Genomic DNA, 20,723 nt, shown 5'->3' on the forward strand with positions numbered 1-20,723 from the left:
AGGGCTCCCTGCAGAGAGTACTAGAGCCTGGCTATGTATTTATTTCCACACAGAATCTTCCTTCGTGCTGAGGGTACACAACTCTCACTCCCTGAGCCCCGAGCACTTTCTCATCTCCCCCTTTCAACCCCCAGAAGCGTGAGGTATGTGACAGTGCTGCAGCGCGATGTCACTCCTCCCTATCCCTTGCATGTCGCAGCCACAAGATGGCCTCCCCTACGGCCTCCTGCTGCCGCACAAGATGGCTTCCTCCATGGGCCTCTTGTTGCCAGCACATGATGGTCTTCTCACGGTGCTTCCTGCTGCACAGGGATACATGCTGTTTCACCTATTATTCTGTTACCTAAGCCCATCTTTACAAACACAGGAACGGGATCACTTCTCCACAGGATGGCTGTGTGGAGGACATGCTCCGCTCACTACACAGCCCTCCTGCGAGCGCCCTGCCCCGCGGCAGTGAGGCGGATTCATAGCAGAACTCAGGCCGGTGCAGACAGCCCGTCTGCACCCGGGGTGCCCAGCACCCCCCCAGCAAACCGCCCGCTATTCCGGGAGCACCCCAGCCAGCGAAGTGCCCTTATACCGCCTCCTGGCATGCCGCCTTCGGCCACGAGGCCAGTGCCACAGTGCTGACCCGACAGTGCAGCTCTCCCCTCGGGGGTCACGCTCTTGGGAGTTGAACACCCCCATGCAGCCCCACAGCCCCAAGCCGGGGTGGCCCTGAAAACCCAGATCTTTTTTTTAAATGCTTCCAAAAAAAAATTAAAGGGACCCAAACCCCTTCTGTTCTGTGCAAAGAGAAAACAGAAACCCCCATCTACACCCCAGGCCTGACCCAGGCTTCAGCAAGACCCCATCGCCACCCAGCCCCAGCAAAATCTGTGCAACGCATCGCACCTGCCACCTCTGGGCACAGAAAAAAAGTGAAAAAAAGAAAAAGCCTAAAAAAAAAAAAGCCGAAGCACCCACAGCCCTACGTCACATGGCAGAGCCCCAGGGGCTCGGAGGGCTGAGGCGAGCCGCGGCCTCGGTTGCGCTCCCGCCCGCCCCGGCTCCGCCCGCGGGGCTCGGCCCCGCCCCCCCCCTCGGCGCAGCCGTTGGGTGCCCGTTTCCGCCGCGCGGGGGCGCCGCAGCGAGGCGCGCGGGCTGAGCGGGAGCGGCGGAGCCCATCTTGCTGCCGCTCGGCGGCCGCGCTCGGGGAGGAGGGCCCTAACCCGGCGTGCGGCCAATCCGGGCGGGCGCTGACGGCGAGCAGGGCAGAATGGGCTGTAGTTTAGTGAAATAGGAAAGCTGCAAACAGTGTGGAGTGTTCCTGGTGTAAATAAAAGGGGAAAAAAAAAGTTTCTGCAAGTCGCAGCTCTGCAGCCTCGCTCAGACACTGGCACGGGGGTTTGTGCTTTGCAAAAAACCAACACACTGGACTTTATTGTGCTGCGTTAACACGCTCTTCCTATTGTTTGTGGTTTTTTCAAAATATGGCAAAGGTTCAGGTGAACAATGTAGTGGTGTTGGATAATCCTTCTCCTTTCTACAATCCTTTCCAATTCGAAATCACATTTGAGTGCATAGAGGACCTGTCTGAAGGTGAGTAGAATTTTTCCCGATACGGATTTTGTAACCCCGGGCTCTTAGTTTCAGGGGTTTTAAGGCTTAAACTTTGCACAGGCCTGCTCTTACAATTTAACAGTTTCTCCTTCACCGCATCGCCGTGCCGAGGCGAAGGGACGTGCTCGCCGGCGCCCGAGCCGCGGCGGAAAGCCGCTCTCGCCGAGCGCGGCGGGGAAAGTTGGCGGCGTTCGCCTGCCCTGGCCGCCGAGCCGGGGCCGCCTCTCCGCGCCGCGCCATCGGCGAGCCGAGCTTCAAGTTGCGAGGAACTTGTTTGAGTGGTGGTAGCCATGTTGCCAGCTTTGTGTGTGCGTGGGGGGGAGCGCGAGAGGGAGAGGGTTAACCGGGCTCGGCTGCCGCGCATCCCCGCGCCCGCGGCCAGAGGGGCTGTTGCGCGGCCGGCGTCCCTGCGCCCAGGCGGTACTCGCGGCGCGGAAAACGCTCCGCAGAGAGCGTTTCGTTTGCTTCGAGCTCAATTTTAATACTTAAGTTTTTTTTTTTTTTTTTTTTTTTTTTTTTACAAAAATCGCCGTGGGAGGCAGGGCCGGGTGGGCTCGCCCCCAGGGGCCGGTAGTCGGCTGCCGCGGCGCGGTGGGTGCGCGGGGCCAGCGGCACGGCTCGGTACACGGGCTACGGGAGCCCTGCCGGTGGGGGAGGGGGCCGGCCGCCAGCCACTATTTTTGGAAGTCACTCGAAAGTTACTGGCAGCCGCCAGAGCGGGGGGGGTGGCCCCGGCGGCGCCACCTTGCAGCCGCGCCGCGGGGACCCCCTTCCTGAGTTTGGGGCGCCGGCCATGCTCCCCGCCGAGGGGCGCGCCACGCCGCCAGCGGGCTCGCGCCTTCCCCTCAGCCGGGCGGGCCGCGAACCGCCTTCGTCTCGGTGGCGCTCCGCAGCGCCGCCCGCCGGCAGGCCGCGCGCCGCTCTCCGCGGGAGTCGCCCCGAGAGGCTGCGCGTCGCCCCTCGGGCGGGAGTTTCGAACGCCGCGGCTCAGGGCGAGGAAGGCGGCGGCGGGCCGGGAAGGACGCGGGGCGCTCCTGCCCGTCGGCTGCGCGGGCGGCGCGAGTGAGGGCGGGGAGGAGGAGGAGGCCGCTCGGCGGGGGCTGCCCGTGAGCGGGAGGACAGCAGCCCGGCCCCGGCGGAGGCCGGCGCCGCCTGCTCGCCAGGTAGCCCCAGCGGCCCGAGGGGCCAGGGAAGGCAAAAGGAAAACCGGAGCTGGCGGGTGATAACGCCTGGCAGTTGCCGGTCGTTGCGGTTAAACTTGCCTCACCCTTCCTGCCTCGGTAGCAGTTTGCGTGTGCGTGCGGCGGCCTGGTGGCAGCGCGCTCGGCGCAGGGCTTGGCTTGCTCTGCCTCGCCGCCCCGGGGAGGGACGGGCGCCTGGCGGGAACGGAGAGGAAGTCTCGCCCGAGCCGGGAGGGTTCCCCTGCCCTTCTGCCACTGCCTCCTGCCCTTCTGCAACTGACCGGCGCGTAAGCTGGGGCCGCCACTAGCAGGGTGTGCTCGGTCCCCATCCCCAGGTTGCTGACTGGGTCTCTCCAGTCAGCCTGGCCTCATCTGAGATCCAGCATCAGACCCCTCGATGGCAACTGCCATCACAGGCAGCAGTGCCCGTCACAGGGGCTCGGCGCGACCTTACACCCTTCCTTCCGGTTGTGCATAGCTGCACATGATGTGCTCCTTACTCTATGGCTTTACATTAGAGTTAATCTCAGACAGTCGGCATGAGAAGAATTATAGATGGTCTAATACAAAAGTCTCAGTTCCCTTCCCCCACCTAAATGCAAGTTAGACTATAGGATAAAATCAAGTCAGGGTGAGCACTGCTGTCTTTCACATTTAAAACCAAGATTAAATATAGCCTTTGTATGCTTGACAAAAAAATTGTTGTCACTGCCTTAGCTTTCATGTGCTGATATGCCCGTTTACTGTGTTGTTTTCCCTTCAGCCAGTCCTGTGCACCGCTGACCTTAAATTTAAATTCATTAATACCAGCCCTTTTTCTAAAAAAAAAAAAAAAAAAAAAAAAAAAAAAAAAAAGTTGTTATTCCCTGTCAAGGTACTGTCCTGATTTTGGTTGCAATAGAGTTAATTTTCTTTTCAGTAGCTGGTACAATGCTGTGTTCTGGATTTAGTATGAGAAAAATGTTGATAACGCTGATGGTTTTTAGTTGTTGCTAAGTAGTATTTATAATAAGTCAAGGACTCTTTAGTTTCTCAGGCCCTGCCAGCAAGAAGGCTGAAGGGGCACAAGAAATTGGGAGGGGACACAGCCAGGACAGCTGACCCAAACTGGCCAAAGGGATACTCCATACCACAGAATGTCATACTCTGTATATAAACCGGGGGTGTTGGCTCAGGGGCTGGCTGGGTATGCATCAGTGGATCGTAAGCAATTGTACTGTGCATCACTTGCTTTTTTTTCCTTTTGGATTTTATTCCTCTCTCCCTCTCTCTCATTTTTTATTATTATTATTATATTTAATTTCAATTATTGTTTTTACCTCAACACACAAATTTTACCTTTTCCTGATTCTCCTCCCCATCCCGCTGTGAGGGGTGGGGAGCGAGCAAGCAGCTACATGGTATTTAGTTGCTGGCTGGGGTTAAACCACAACAGATAACTAAACAGCATTTGGATCAACCTATTAAATGTGTAATTTAAAAATTATTTTTAAGAAGTCTGTTTTTTAGTACTAAATACTACTGGTTTAGAATGAACTTTGTACTGTTCTCCTAGGGTAATGATACAGGATGGTGTGATAATCTTAAGCAGTTTAGCCTAAAAGTTCTCACTCTTTGTAAGTAGTAACTTACACTCAGGTGCTGACAAAAGAGGTCCTTAATTGTCCTGGATGAGTAGTGTGCAGTACTAGCAATAGCTAGTACTACATGCTTCAAAGGTAAATCAAACTGCTCATACAGTACCTGGCCAATTGTGCTGTGCTGTACAGAGTAGTAAAATTCTTTCCCAAGTCTTGTTAACTATGTTACTTACCACCCCGCACCCCCCCGAAAAAAACCCTGCACTGATGATAAACATGACAAGCAAGAAGCACTCATTAATGAAGGAGGGGCGTTAAAATCCTAAAGCAGTCAAGTTCTGTTAAAAGTGCTAAGTTTTTTCTATGATTGAGTTCTGTTTCTGCATTAAGAAATGATAATGTAGACCTTTGGATTCTACAGAGCATAAGTGATAAAGTAAATGTAATAGGGTACGGGTCTGTGCTTCTGCATGGACAATCAGAGCATTGTTCATAAGGAAAAAAATGAAATACATGGACGTTTTTAAGGTACTGTTTTGAAGCAACAGTTTCATTAAAAAAAGGAAAATGTTAGTCATAGTTTTTTCCAACTGTGATCTTTTTTATCTCTTGTTTAAAAAAACCGGTCTTTTAAGATTAGTTCCATGTGTGGATTTATGCATGTGTTTTTGAATCAAAGAGGGGAAAGCTGGTTCAGGAAGAGCTAGTGTATGCTAATTTGCAGTTTCAACTTTTGAACACCTGACAGAGAGGGTGAGTTAGAAAAAACTGAATTGTAAGAAATGTTTGCTTTGTTTACATTTTTTTTTCCTTGAGTTTCATTTCAGGATGTGGATAAAATCCAAGCACCAGTGTCTTTGAGAATATGATTTAATCATGCTCTCACAATTTTACGTACTTCTCAGGTTACACAAGTTACATGTGAAGGAATGCAGGCATACAGTGAGTGTGCCTGGTGCTTACACAATGGGTTTTCTTATTTGATTAACTACCTTCCATGGTCTGTATAATTTAAGCTGTTTGATGTATATGCAGAAGGTGGGGATTTCTTTTTGGGAGATGGGTCAGTATTCGCAGCATGCCATGCATTATGGGTATCCAGGCATCATCCCTGTGCTGCAGCCATTCTGATGGGCTTTAAGAAAATGCTGAACACAGTTCTCAACAAGTAAATGGGCCCTGTCCTCTGGATAAAATGTGAAAACTAGTCTAACTGTGAAAATAGAGGGATTCCTGTGGTACTTACTGACTAGAGAGAGATGGTGCAATGGTCTGGTTCATGAGGACCGGGGCAGGCATGAGTGCTTTTCCCCAGTGAAGACAGGTCCTTGTTATATCTTAGGCCTGTTGCCAAAGAAGCAGTTTTAGGCAACGCAAAACTGTAGATAGGCAAGAGTGGAAGACCTTTAACTATAATGATAAATAATGTTTGGTTTTCTTTTTTTTTTTATTATTATTTTCATTTTACTGTAGATTTGGAATGGAAGATAATTTATGTGGGTTCAGCTGAAAGTGAAGAGTATGATCAGGTGTTAGACTCTGTTTTAGTAGGACCTGTTCCTGCGGGCAGACACATGTTTGTATTTCAGGTAAGTTTGACTTTACTGTTCCTAAAAGGGTTGTGTTAATTTGTTTAAAGATGATTGTATCAGACTAAGAGGCACTTGAAAAATAATAGTAAGACAGAAAAGCGTTTCAGTCAGCTCTTCAGGTACGATACACCTTCCTTTAAAGTCTGTTCTTGAGCTGGTATTTCCTGCCTCTGATATTTCCATGGTAGTATTTTCACTTGTGGTATCAACAATTAGAGATAGCAATATAAGCATTGTTTCTGTAGCTACTGATAATTTTGACCAGTCAGGTTCATAAATATAGTTTAGATTACTTAGTAATCAAGAGTGCCAGTTACCTGGTTTACACTAGCATCGTCAGGTTTAACTCTGCTGCAGTGGGTGGCAGTTCCAGACAACCGGGAGCACTAGATTAATGTAGCCAACATCTTCAGAAGATGAGGCCAACAAATTCATTGTAAAACTGAGCCAGAACATTCAAGAGTTCATTTCTATTTGGCAGAATAAATGTTCAACCATGATGTTTGGCTAAGCATGCTAAATCACAACAAAATATAGCAATTTGTGCAGTAAGACATAATTCCAATGGTAGATAGTAGGCATTTGAGACACAAGTGTGTAGACCAAGACTATCCAACAAACTGCAGCATGCGACAATCCTATAAAATACTGCTGTTAAAACCAAAAGTTACTAAGAAGGAATGATGAAGGGAAGGAAAACTGGGAAAGAGCAGTGCCAAGATGACTTACTAGCCTATTCCATTTTCCATTTTAAGTCAGCACGAGGGGGAAAAAAAACCAACTAAAGCAGACTTGCCTACATTCTTAAGGAAGTTTATTTGGTTTGGGCTTTTTTAAAATTAGAGCTATGATTTAGCTCACTTTATTTATCAAATACTAGTATTTGTCTTGTAAACTGAGAGCAAAATCCATCAGCAGAAATATCAGATTGAAATTGGGTATGGTGTATGGTATAAGAACTGTGCTACTTTCCCAAATACTATAAATTCACTTAACTATTTAATGGCAAATGCATGCTGGAATATGAGCATAAAAAAAAAAAGTGCTAATAAATACGCTTTCTTATTTCTCATATTACTGTAACTCTTCTAAAATTGTTGTGAGGCTTCTTGATTAATTATGTAAGTTCCAGGAAACTTTTCTTATGGCACAGGTTAAAGAAATAGGATTAGGCTGGAGCTTACATCTATCAACCATATACGTGCAGATCAGTCCTGATACATTTGTTTGGTTTTGGAGCTGGTCTTAATTTTTCCACGCTAAAAGTACAATAGGTGTGAAACAAACGCATCATTTATTAACAGTTCTTCCATTATCAAGCTGTTATAGCTTATAGCATTAATTGCTCAGAAATAGGTGGTCCTCTGTTGCCTCAATGGAGCTACCTTGTAGCACTATATCCAGAGAGTCAGCTGGCATTTACATTTCTAATTTAAAAGGTACACTGTTCTAAAGTTAGGAAGATTAATTGTTGATGCTGATGGCAGGGAGCAGGAGGCAGGTGCCTAAAAAGGCCTGTTTTGGTTGCATGGTTAGGAAGGCCTTGAAAATTGAATTTATTGGTCCTGCAGTTTCTGTAGGACAGACTCATTTTATCCTGATTATAAATGAAACTACAGCTAAATTAGGAGTAAATATGTAGACATTTTGCTTAGATTGGAATAGATCCTGTAAGAGAGTCAGTACTCCTGTGTTATATTAAAGTATCCCTTTTATTTCTTGCCAAAGCACTGTTGGTCTAAGTATATTAGACTTAGTGTAAGTATATTGGTTTTCAGGTGAGGGTAGAATGTGGCTAGTGTGTACACAGGAGACTACCAAAACCCAAAGTGCTGCAATAAGCCTTTGCTGATGACTGAGACTGTTTTATTCACCAGACTGAAGCATCCTGGAGATGGAAAGAGCTAGCAAGGGAAGGCCAGAATGGCGCAAAGTAGAGAACTGCAAGAGGCATGTAATATAAAGAAAAGAGACTGTGATCATTAGGGACAGCATAAGTAAAGGATCTTTGCGGATGTAACATTTTCAGCTAGTAATATGCTGTAGGTTTTTCTGACTAGGAAAACGGCTGAAACAGCAAGTAAAATGGAGTACCACACAGATGAAATACCAAGGATGATAAAACTACTTTTGAAAAGCTGTGTATCAGGTTGAGAAGTCAACCTTATGTACAGAAAGATGGAAAACTATTGTGCTTTTTTCAGACTTACACAATAAGCTTTTTTGTCCCCATCCTTTTGGTTTGTTTTTTTTTAAACATTTAGAAAGGTTTCAGTATTAAAGACCCACAGCTTGGCCTGTTTGGTTCTAAATACCAAGATATAAGTAGTGAAACCTGATTCCTTCTCTCTATGCTCTTGGGAATTTGTAATTAATTCAGAGAAACTTCTTTTTGAGAATATAAGCACATAATAATGTACTGTTTTTAAGTGGAGATATGACCTTAGCTACGTACTCAGCAGTAATAGCTATGTGAATAAATGTATTGTAGAAAAACTCGATAATTCAAGACAACATACACATTGAATGATTTCATAAAATTCTTAAGTAAATTCTAGCATAAGAATGGCATATTAAGACAGTGATTTTTATGCAAAAGTGAATCTACTGCCTCTTTTTGCCTACCAAAATACCTGTTTGCAACTGCTAACTTACCACTCGATCATACTAAGCTCTTCTTTTTTCTTCCACTTGTGTATGATCATTTGTTTCCCCGGCAATTAAACAGTGTTCAGTGTCTTTTCCACTCAGCAAAATAATGCTTGAGAATTAAGTAGGATTAAACAAGACTACTTCCTTGGATTCATAACTGTATCATAGGATATTAAAGGACACAAAATGACAATGGGAGCATGGAAGAACTAAAATCCCACATTAGGGTGCAAGCTGAGTTTCATGGGGGTTAAATGGAACAGTGTCCTTTTGCAGTATATTGGTCTGTAACTGTCCACTGGGGGATTTGAAGTAATCAGATGGTCCTGGTCACTGTTAGAACAAGACAGTTTAGGAAGGAGGATCTGGGGAACTACAGGCCTGTCAGCCTGACCTCGGTGTTGGAGAAGGTAATGGAGCAGGTCATCCTGAGTGCTGTCACATGGCACATGCAGGACAACTGGGGGATCAGGCCCAGACAGCATGGGGTTATGAAAGGCAGGTCCTATTTGGGGAACCTGATCTTCTACAAGACGATGATCCACCTAGTGGAAGTGGGAAAGTCTGTGCATATTGTCTACCTGGACCATAGTAAAAGCCTTTGACACAGTCTCCCACAGCATTCTCCCAGAGAAACTGGCTGCTCATGGCTTGGGTCAGTGCACTCTATGCTGGGTTAAAATCTGGCTGGATGGCCAAGCCCAAAGAGTGGTAATAAATGGAGTCACATCCAGCTGATGACTGGTCACAAGTGGTGTTCCCCAGGGCTCAGTATTGGAGCCAGTTCTATCTTTATCGATGATCTGGACGAGGGGATTGGGTGGACCCTCAGTAAGTTTGCAGATGACACCAAGCTGGGCAGCACTGTTGATCTGCTGGAGGGCAGGAAGGCTCTGCAGAGGGATCTGGACAGGCTGGACCCATGGGCCAAGGCCAGTTGTATGAGGTTCAACAGGGCTGAGTGCTGGGCCCTGCACCTGGGTCACAACAACCCCATGTAACACTACAGGCTTGGGGCAGAGTGGCTGGAAAGCTGCCCAGAAGAAAAGGACTGTTGGTCAACAGCTGGCTGAACGCGAGCCAGCAGGTGCTGAGGTGGCCAAGAAGGTCAAGAGTATCCTGGTTTGTATCTGAAACGGTGTGGCCAGCAGGACTAGGGAAGTGATTGTCCCCCTGTACTGGGCACTGGTGAGGCTGCACCTTGAATACTGTGTTGGGTTTTGGTCCTTACACTGCAAGAAAGGCATTGAGGTGCTGGCGTGAGTCCAGAGAAGGGCAATTAAGTTGATGAAGGGTCTGGAGAACGAGTCTTCTGAGGATTGGCTGAAGAAACTGGGGTTGTTTATAAGGAACTGGAGAAGAGGAGACTCTGGGGAGACCTTGTTGCTCTCTACAACTACCTGAAAGCAGATTGTAGCAAGGTGGGTGTCAGTCTCTTCTCCCAAGTAACAAGTGATAGGACAGGAGGAGATGGCCTCAGGTTGCACCAGGGGAGGTTTAGATTGGATACTAGAAAAAAATTCTTCACCAAAAGGGCTGTCAAGCACTGGAACAGGCTGCCCAGGGAAGTGGTGAAGTCACCATCCCTGGAGGTATTTAAAAGAGGTGTAGATGTGGTGCTTAGGGACATGGTTTAGTGATGACTTGGCAGTCTTGGTTTGACAGTTGGACTTGATGATCTCAAAGGTCTTTTCCAATGAATTAAAGTAGTGATTTAATCTGTATTGGCAGTTCTTATAATTTCTTCAGGCTTGTACGCTTGTCCTGTTCCTTGGCCATCTTTTCCATTTCCCTATGCATGTTGTAAAACCATTTGGTCATTTTCTGTTCCCTTTAAGGCTGGAGGAAGTTGTTCTATCCAATTCCCTGGTTCCTACTTCTCCCCATGGTGTTATTTGCTCCTAAGAGGTCTGACTCATCTAATTCTTCTGCAAAGTGCCTACAGCTTCTTATAAAAAGCTAGACTAGTTTGAAGGCTTAGAATTGAAGTAGCAAAGAGCAGAAGTCAATGCTACATGACCACTAGCTCCCAAATGTCACAGCGCTGGAGCATATAAATACTACAGAAAAAGTAGGGTTCAGAGGGACAGCAGGAAATTAATCCCATTCATCCTGTGTCCTTAGGCAAGACTCATTATACCCAAACCATTCTAACATTGTTAATACCAACTTGTACTTGTAACACAGGTGTTCATTGCTGGCTTCAAGTCTTCATGTAAAATTGTAACTGAAGCAGTTTCATTTATGCTTAGATTGCTGTTACTTTAAATCCTACAGCAGAATGAGACCTCACATTTGGTCAAGAAATGTGTAGTTAGGAAGCATTTTAAGGAACTGACGTGAGCCATATTTTATGAGGCAGATTTTATTGATTATTAACTGCAGAGCCATGGTAAGTAAGGATGCTGAGGAAGACTGTGACAGTTGCCTATTAATTAGGATTTCATCTTGGCTGAAAATATGTCAGATGCCTTGAAGTGATGATGCATTTAGCTGCATATGTTTTTAACAAATGTAGACGTGTGGAAGGAAGGAGGAGAGAGAGAGTAGTTTATTCCTTTCTTAGAAATCTGTAGGACAGCTCAAACCTTACTGTAGCCTGTCCCTGCTCTTCTTGCTGAAGTATAAATTGCAGTCTGTATTTTTAAGGGTTTAGTCATGTTAAAAACACACATACAGACCAATTCAGCCTCAGAGGTACAAAAAAAATATCTCACACTACTAAATTACCGAGAATTGGAGGGATGCTAGTACACTTGCTTGAACAACAGTTCAGTTGATCATACATTTAAAAGCAGTTTTGGATCAGTGCTGTCTAATCGTCCATGAGAAATGTCAGTACACAATATTACTATAGTTTAAGTAATTCTGTCTGTAAAGGATAGTGCCCTAAATTCAAGGTTGATGTTTTTGTGAAAGCAGGTATATTTTCTAGTGAACTTGAACAATTTTAAATACAGTCATTATGCAGCTGCTAAGACATGCTACCTAAGATTCCCCTGCTAGATAGGCATGTGGTATCAATTTTGTTTTAATCCATCTTTCCCTTTCACATTTAGGCTGATGCACCTAACCCAGGGCTTATTCCAGATGCAGATGCAGTAGGTGTAACAGTTGTGCTAATTACATGCACCTATCGAGGTCAAGAATTTATTAGAGTCGGCTACTATGTAAACAATGAATATACTGAAACAGAACTGAGAGAGAATCCACCAGTAAAGCCAGATTTTTCTAAGGTAAGGCATGTTTTGTTCTAGCCATATATCAAAGGTGTGCTTATAGAAAGAGGTTTTTAAGAAACAAACCCCAAGTGACTCCATAAAATACATGGAACGAGGTATCAAATAATGGAAAAGACTTGGTGGGGGAGGGTGGGAGGGGGCAGCGACCATGACATGACACAAAGTACAAGCGCTGTGTAGTTGCTCTAAATCTGGAGAACACTGAGAAACCTACAAGTTTCTACCAGCTTGAAGCCTTGGCTGGACTTCATTATTATTTTACACCAATGTGTGAAATAAACTGTTTGTACCACTGTTGATAAAGAGGCTCTGTTCTTCAGAAAAACAGAATGGTTTTTCTAGGACAGTCAACCTGGAACTAAGTTTTAAGTATTAATTTAACACAGTTGTTGTTCAGCTGTTCTAGTGTTAGAGCTGCTGTTTCTGCAAAACAGTAACAAACTGAAGAACAGGTTACATATAAAATGAGAGAAGATGGGTAACTTGGTAAAAGCAGGTTGGATGATTATCAGATCAATGGACAACTTGACCAAGGAAGTATACATATTTTAAAAAAAAATCCTTCATGGTAAAAAAAAATAACCCAGGACTAGAATTGAAAGATGATGTGAAATAGAATTATTTGAAACCTAATACCTTGAGGAGAAGGATCAATTTAACATCAAAAACTAGTCAAAGTCCTGTGAAATACTTTTAACCAGGCAGACTCTCTACAAACCAACAAGATTCTATACAGCATCCAAGTTTGTTTTCATGTAAGATTTTGTGGGGTTGGTTTTTCTCGTTATGAAAGCTTAAGTACATGTGTACACACATTCTTAAGTTGTGTGATGGTAAGAGTTTTGTTACTTCTCAGGTTTGCATGAATTATATGACTGAATAGATGAAGATACAAATGAGATAATGCATGTACTGTAATGACTAGTACGGCGAGAATCCCCATAATCCCTGAAACTGATATTCAAATGTAACTAAACTGAGTTGGTATATAAATTGTGTTTATAAGGTTGCTGATGTTTTTCTATGTGTAACTTTATTTCCAGGGATCAGATGCTCAATATGTTCTCAAAATTTAAAATTATGGTTAATTTGGAGGATTCTTAAATTTATAATCTGTTTCTTTTTCCCCTTTCGTTTAAATTATATACTTATTTGTTATTTTGGGTGTGAATGCTGGAATGTTGACTTCCTTTAAGCACTTGGATTTAGAAATGCCTAGAACTACTTGTGTTAATTCTCAGCTTATATAAAAAGCTAGCTTTGCTTCTGTGAAAAAGAACAGCAAAAACTATCATGTACTTGTAAAAAAAGTCCTTGAGTGACTTTGGGATAGAATTTAGATGTACAAGTAGAAGGTTATTAAATTGATTAATTGACAGGTAATAGACCCTACTATGTTCAAAAAAAGAAATGGTCTTGTTAGTTTGCATAAGGGTATGGGAAATACTTGGTGAGAGTGCACTTCCTTGGAGAATAAAATCAGCATTACTAGCAAAGCAAACTTTTCCTGTGATTAGTCTTAACTTTCATGAGTGGCCAATGGTGATGTTACCATCCTCCAGTTAACAATATATTATCTTGAAAGTAGTGAAAGATAAAGTGAGAATGTTCTTTTTTTGCTGCATACATAAACAAATACAACATGTTTTCAATGGAAAATGAAGGCCAGCCACGTGAATAAAATCTATGACTAATGTCTAGGCATGTCCGCTGCCACAATATTAATAATCTTCCGACTCTACGTAATATTTTTACTTTAAATCTTTAGTAGGCAAATTAAAACTCAGTCTAAAGCATGGTAACTTAAATTAAGGATAGGTTGTACTCTTAAATGAGGACAGACAGTTGATGGAATTGTATCAATTATGGCAAACATTGTAAAGTTGATGCAAAATTTAATGAAGGTGGTTTTTTCTTTTAGCAAGATCTTAGTGGGGCTAGTCATTTGTTTTACTAAAAGCTGGCTAAAACATTAATCACTTGCACTTTACTTGCAGAGTTCTCTTACAGCCTTGAACTCACAGAACAGTTAAAAATATCTCAAAGCAGTTACTTTGCTGAGTAGGATATTAGAGTGAATGAATGAACGGTGTGTTTCTGTAAGCTTGTTTCTGGTTCATAGATAGTACCTATAGATTCATGTTTGTATGAATTACTTTCTAAATGAATTGTTATACACATACTAGGCTATGGGGAATAAAAGGAAAAAAAAATATATGCACACAAACTCCGGCTTGTGATGTACACACTACATGATCCATATATTTTCTTCTCTCCTAGCTTCAAAGGAATATTTTGGCATCTAATCCCAGAGTTACAAGATTCCACATTAATTGGGAGGACAACACTGAAAAACTGGAAGATGCAGAGAGCAGTAACCCAAATCTACAGTCACTGCTTTCTACAGATGCATTACCTTCAGCATCAAAGGGGTGGTCAACATCAGAAAATTCATTAAATGTTATGTTAGAATCTCACATGGACTGCATGTGACTGACCACCATCGTTTTGGTACTGTACATGTGTTAAACTGTAAAAACAAACAGAACTATTTCCCTCAAATTCCATAAGTACATAGTTGACAAGCAATGTGAAGAACTTGTTTTAAAACATCCTGTAGAAAGTTTATAAAAAAAGAAAACAAAACAAAAAAACCCAACAACAAACAGTATTTGAGCAAATTGTGGAATATAAATACAACTATTTTTAAGTAATTGCCTTTTTTCTCTAATGTGTTATTCTATGTGGTCTAAACCAAACCTGATTAAAGTTACATATTCTCTCCCCTCCCCCTTTACTTTGTAAGCACTATTAAAAGCTAAAAAACTGAAAGTTAAACATTCAGGCAAAATGAAGGAATAGTGCCATGTCTTCATCTTTGATATCCAGATTGCCAAATATAAAGTGCCCTTTAATAGCAGCTTAAGAACAAAACTGTCATTAGATGAAGTGCAAAGAAAAAAGTATCTCTAAAAAAAAAAAAAATGTTGAAAAATTCCTTCTTGCTGTGAAAGCAGACAGCACAGTATAATTTTAGGTGCAAGCTTCTTTTCCTTTCAAGGCACATACTTGTTACTTAAAGCATGCAATTTGAGATTTACCATCTGCTATGTTGGATTTTAGGCCTTTTTTTTTTTTTTTTTTTTTTTTTTTTTTTTTTAAAAAAACTGCTGCTGTTTAGTCACACTGTGGTTTGTTAAGGACAGTGGTTCAGGTGGATTTGGGCGGGTACCTCAGAAAAGAACTGTTGTTCAGCCACCCTGACAGCACACACAATTGGTTTGAAAGATTCAAGTAATTACTAGAAAGTGTAAGCATCAAAAGGAATAGCATGAGTACCCAAAAAGATGCTCTTCTGCAAGCTTATTAGATGTAACTGCTGGTTGGTCCATCTATTTTCAGGTCAGCTTTATTCTTCTAGTCTTATTAACTAGTAATGAGTTTACATGCTGTCTTTCAGATTTTTGAAACACCTGGAATGTAAAACTTCTGTTTTCTCTCTACCCTTTAAAGCAATCATATGCATTGGTATAAATCAAGATTTAAACTCTGTTGTGGCAGGCATGACATACTCAAGAATATACTGCCTGCCCTGAAGCTCTTGCACTGAGACATCCTTGTTACCTGGGGCACCCTTGAAGATAAAAAGAACTAAGTAGTAAATTGTAAAGACTTAAGACATTATTATGACACTAACAGTTCAGTTATTTCTTGCAGTCCTCATTAACCTTAAACATTTACTGTGACTGTATGTGTAAATCTGTCATGTCAGATTAAGGAATATAGTTCCGCTAGTTACTAGTAACTGCCCAAACTGTGAACCTTTGTAGGTTCCAGGCCCTTAGAAAAAGGTAGATTTCATGACTGACAGTATAGCTCTGAATAAAAATAGAATGCTTTCTCTTCTTTTTTTGACTTCCCTAACAGGGGTTAAGATATCCCAGGCAGTTAGCACTTCTGTCTTCCCACATCATTAGTAAAATTGTCTTCATTTCTAACGTATATTTTTTAAATAGGAAAGGAATGGCTTTATCTGAATGTACATCTGCACTTCTCTTTCTTGTATGGAAACTCAGCAGTACGTATGGTAGCTGAATGAATTGATGAAATTCATTAATATTTGGAACCCTAATTTTAATGTGTGCTTTTAAAAAGCTCTGTAATTGTTTAAAACTATGATTAGCAATTTAAAAATATTAACACTCTAATATCAGTATGACTTAACACAAAGAGCTGGTCCCCCAAACCAGCTTCACTTGAGGGCTGAAATTATGTGAACTTAAGAAAGATCTTTTGATTTTCAATTATATTGCAACTTTAAGGTCTAAGTGACATTTTGAGATTTTTCATGCACTTTATTGTTCTATTTATAAATCTATTTAAGATACCTCTTAAATGTAAGCATGTAATAACTTGGTCATCTGCTGAAAGATTGGCAGGCTAATGAAGTCTGTCTTGAGCTAAGGCTACCATTGTATGTTTTCAAAGCCTTGCACCTTTTGAAGATTCAAATGAAAACGTGGTCAAGTACAAACTGTAACCAGAATCCATCCATCAGCAGCATGAAGGCTTCTTAGAAGCATATACCACAGTGATGGAAGCAAACTGTGTTACTGCTATTGCAGAATTAACTACAAAATGCAGTTGGCAAAACCAGATGACCCAGCAAACCAATTAATGTAGAGAAATCAGAAAGTGATGATCTATTGATCTGTTTAGGAGGAAAAAAGTCAACTGTGGAAGTAAACTTGGGTGCAGTAAACTTCAGGCTAGACCAGATGGCATGATGCTGCAGTAGAATTTGGCACTGCCTTGCCTGATACACCCAGCGCATCCTAGATGTAGCTGACCCATCAATGATGGGAAAAAGAATAACCCTACTGTGCTTGGTGAAAACTGGAGAAGAACAACCATACCTTATGAGAGTGTCTCATGATCTTTGCAAGAGAAATGGTCTTCCTGTGCTTTTTGAGAGACTGGATGCCTCTCAGGTCTACAGCTTTGTCCAGATCTTAGCAGTCCATACACACTATCTTCTGAATATCCCATTTCCTGACACATTCTAGAGAAACGGAATTTGAGAAATCAAATTCCAGTACTCCAGAGACTTCAGGATTCAGGCAACATCACAGCACAAACTTAGTGGTATTGTAAGGTACAGAGCACGTAAGGCATCTCTGTAACGACCTGTCCCTCATCTTTGAAAGTTTTGAAACAGCAGGGCTGTACACATGACATACAGACAGCTAGTGCAGACAGCACAGCATTACAGTTTCAAGGTTGAAGATGAGTTCACATTCCCACAAACCTCCACTTACAGAGACCACCAGATGCAAGGGAATTCTACAGAGTCTGTTGACAGCACTGGTGATGCATCTCACCGTATTTTTACCTCAGATCAACTCAATCCCATTAGAAGATTATCATAACGCTTATCGGAGGCTATTCATGTACAAAGTAGTAAATGGACCACAGCAGGTAATGGATGAAAAACAGGGGTGGGATTTTTTTTATATCCAGCTTGAAAAAAACTTGTCCTGTCATCTTACAGTCATTGTGATTTATTCATGCATCACCTTCAGTCTGAATTGCTATCACACTCTTTAAGTTTGAAGGGGGCAAAAAGGCTCTAGCTCCATCATAATAGAAGCTGGTGAAATTTAACCTTTCCAATGGCTCTACAAAGCTCCATTGAAAAAGCCAACCCCTAGTACCAATCTTCAGGATGGCAGCAACTCAAAACTGCTACAATAATCACAGTAACTTGGTTTGTAGCTCACCAGACAATCTGTATTCTCAAAATGTGAGTGACAAAGTCACAAAACCAAATCTGATTATCTGACAGTCCGTTGTTTTCTTTGTAGTGCTTCAACTGCTAATTTTCTGGAAGTCAGCTCAGACTAGAGGCTAGCTACTTGCAGCTGGACAAATATTGTCCACTGCCATCTGAAAATGGTGGTAAGGAAAAAAATGGGGAAAAACCCCCAAAACACCTTATGCACGTACACTCCTGGTAAATCCTCATTTACCAGAGACAGAAAATGGGCAAAGTTAACTAAACCTTGTGGCTTCTGCCTGGGATGTGGCAGGAGATCCTCCATACACAAACTTGCTTAACTACCCTACCCCTTAACCATAGCACAGTGGTCTGCAATCTTGCAGATTTTCTTTTTTTTTTTTTTTTTTTTCCCCCAGAGCCACCTAAGTTTGGTCCAGAGATGATGGGGTTGTTACTGTTGCTAGCTGGAGCCCAGCTCAGTACCAACAGGGAAGATGCAAAAAAAGTGACGTAAGGACTGACAGTGCGTGGGGGACTATTCATGCTAGGCCTTCCCATTTGTGTTTATGTTTCCAGTTGAAGTTCTGCTTCTTAAGAGGTGGTCTTACAGTGTGTGATATGAAAGCTGGGACGCAGAAAGGAGGTGGAGGGATTTTTGCTTGATTTTTGGTCTAGGCAAAGAAGAATGTCTAAGGAAGAAGAGCCAGCTGCAGTCACTATGGAGGCTTTGCTAAAGACAAACCCCAGGTTTCTATCTGGAACTTGGAAAGCAAAGGCCCTTTCAGGAGAGGATGGAGAGCGGATACATTTCAACATCTCCAGCTTTTGGTAATGCTGGTTTGGAGGCGTGGCTGGGTACTCATTGTCCATGGCATGAGGGATGTGACTGGCCGTCCTGCAGACAGAGGAAATCGGAGGAAGGTGGTGTGTGTGCTGCAGAAAGGCTACACCAGATGTAAGAGAACAGCTACATGTTAACAGCAGTGTTAAGAACTGGGTGAAGTGTCAGGAACTTTTAAGGAGTTCTTGCGTCTCCCTCCAAAACACCCCTGGACCATGAGATCCTGAGGCCTACTTTTCAACATAAGGAGGTCTGCCAGTTTGTCCTGTCTCACTAGAAAGGTGTGGCAGACACTGACACAAACTGGGAAGAAGCAGGGGCTTTATGGTATGGTAAAGGGAATCCTGAAGACTTATGATATCTGTCCAAAAATCAACTGCTTGAAATGCCTGTCATTTCAACAGCAGGTTGAAAAGCATGACAAAGGCCTGCCTGGATATATTATCCCAGAAACCTCCAGCCAACATGACAAAGATGTTGCTCCTGCAGTACTTCCTGCCCATCCTAACTACGAGTCTTCAGATACAGATGTACGAACAGACCAGAATTTCTGAGTACAGATAATCTACTTGGCTACATCGTCTTTTGCATGCAAGTAGGCAAGGTAAGCTCTATCTTAGGACAATGCCATCTTGGAGCAGCATTATTGAGAGGAAATTCAGGGAATCTAAGGATCTGCAAGAGAGGAGACATTGTTACAGATGTGGCATATCTCTGACAACATTTGATGACAGCTTCAAAATTCATTCCTACAAGAAGTCTAGCAGACTTGAGGCCTGGCTGTTTAAGGAACAGCCAATGTTCCTTGAAATACTCTGCAAAGTATTTTCAAGGTACATGCTGATAGAAAATACTTCATGTACAATTATGACCATTCAGGAAAACAATAAAGAATCCAGTGCTAAAAGTGAAGATCCAGGAAGAGTGGCCTAAAGGCTGCATCTCTATTAATAACTATCAGGGCTGGGGTACGGATCCACGGTGGAAAAGCATTCCCTGGCACTGCCTTGGCCTGTATCAACTAGGGAATGCCCAGGGACAGTTTGGGGATCTGCAGACAGGGAAAAATGTCTCTAGCTTCAGTGTCCTCGATACCTAAGGATACTGACATCTGAAACCGTGTACTCTATTCATAACCATAGCTGGATGGCTCATGTCAGCCACATTGAATTGGTTTCTAATGGATCAGAAGAGGGACAACTGTTAGCACCTGAAGCCTGCCTAGCAGGGAAAGGCTTACTATGAAAAAGAAAAATGCTGGTTTCCCCTTGAATTACTTGCCTTCAATGAAAAGAAAAAAAAATATAGTAGCAAACTGCTGTTGGCATGATACAGACAATGTTAGATATCACAAAATGTCAGCAAAAAGGCAGTACTCTCAAGGCTCTGTAAAGGCTGTAAGAGGAGAGGCCAGAATGCTGCATTTCATACAGCTCAGGAAGGCATATTGTACAGAACTGGAAAGCTGGAGAAACAGCTGATAGTCTCCCAGATTTTTAGACAAGCTGTTCTAAACACAGTTCACAGAATTCTTGTAAGCAGTCCATCTGTGGAGGGACACAACACCAAACAAAACTTTGCAGAAATGTGAACAGCCATATATGCACCAGGAAGCAGCAGAATGACTGTGGCCCAGATGCCCACGAGCTCCAGACCTGCCAGCAGCAGGCATGTTCCTATGGAGTTGAACATACCACTCCATTGATTGCTGCAGACTTCAAGCTTCAGGGATAAATAAAATATTTTCTTGCTAGTGATTATCTCATCCAAATATGCACAAGCAGCACTATGGCTCTGGGGACTGCAAAACAGTTGGTTAAACTCAGAGTAAGGTGGGAACCCACAGAAAGATTTTGTTTAAACCTCAGTAAGTCCCTACCTTTCTGGAAAATTATGTATCGATTTCTAAAAACTAAAGGTACCTGAATGAGTCCCTGTGATTCTCAGATGAGAGGCTAGCTGGGGAGAATGAACTAGGCCTTTAAAAAAAACCTAAATACTGTAGACGGAACCAGACAGTGGGACAGATGGTTCCCCATCTTTTATTTACAAATCAGAAAGTCCTATAGCAGTCAAATAATGATCTAATATGCTGTCCTGGTACAAATAAATGCTTGTACAGAAAACCAGGGAAAACTGGTATGATAGACAATTTTGGAAGCTGAATTCTAATTCTGCAGTTGATAAATAGCTTGTGTCCTAAAACAATACCGGATGGGTAAGGGTGCAGGACAAGTTAATGCACAAAATC

At 42.9% G+C, this 20,723-nt stretch overlaps 2 protein-coding genes across 4 annotated transcripts in view; one reads left to right on the top strand and one right to left on the bottom strand.

The window, feature by feature from the left end:
* MCM9 (minichromosome maintenance 9 homologous recombination repair factor) overlaps positions 1-20,723 on the bottom strand; it is a 51,630-nt gene that overhangs the window by 15,535 nt on the left and 15,372 nt on the right. The window contains exon 7 of one of the 3 annotated variants that reach the window (XM_037391956.1): positions 14,754-16,914. The exons of the other annotated variants lie outside the window; for them this stretch is intronic. Coding sequence (XP_037247853.1) covers positions 16,865-16,914 — 50 coding nt within the window. The 3' untranslated portion in view covers positions 14,754-16,864. Of the gene's footprint in view, positions 1-14,753; positions 16,915-20,723 lie in introns of those variants that run through there. 3 annotated transcript variants of the gene reach the window in all.
* On the top strand, positions 1,114-14,637 carry ASF1A (anti-silencing function 1A histone chaperone). The gene is made up of 4 exons (XM_037391957.1): positions 1,114-1,584; positions 5,840-5,955; positions 11,670-11,846; positions 14,133-14,637. The coding sequence occupies exons 1-4, from the start codon at positions 1,476-1,478 to the stop codon at positions 14,343-14,345; spliced, it is 615 nt and encodes a 204-aa protein (XP_037247854.1). The 5' UTR covers positions 1,114-1,475; the 3' UTR covers positions 14,346-14,637.

The sequence above is a fragment of the Falco rusticolus genome, chromosome 6, assembly GCF_015220075.1.
Source record: "Falco rusticolus isolate bFalRus1 chromosome 6, bFalRus1.pri, whole genome shotgun sequence".
Taxonomy (NCBI): Eukaryota; Metazoa; Chordata; class Aves; order Falconiformes; family Falconidae; genus Falco; species Falco rusticolus.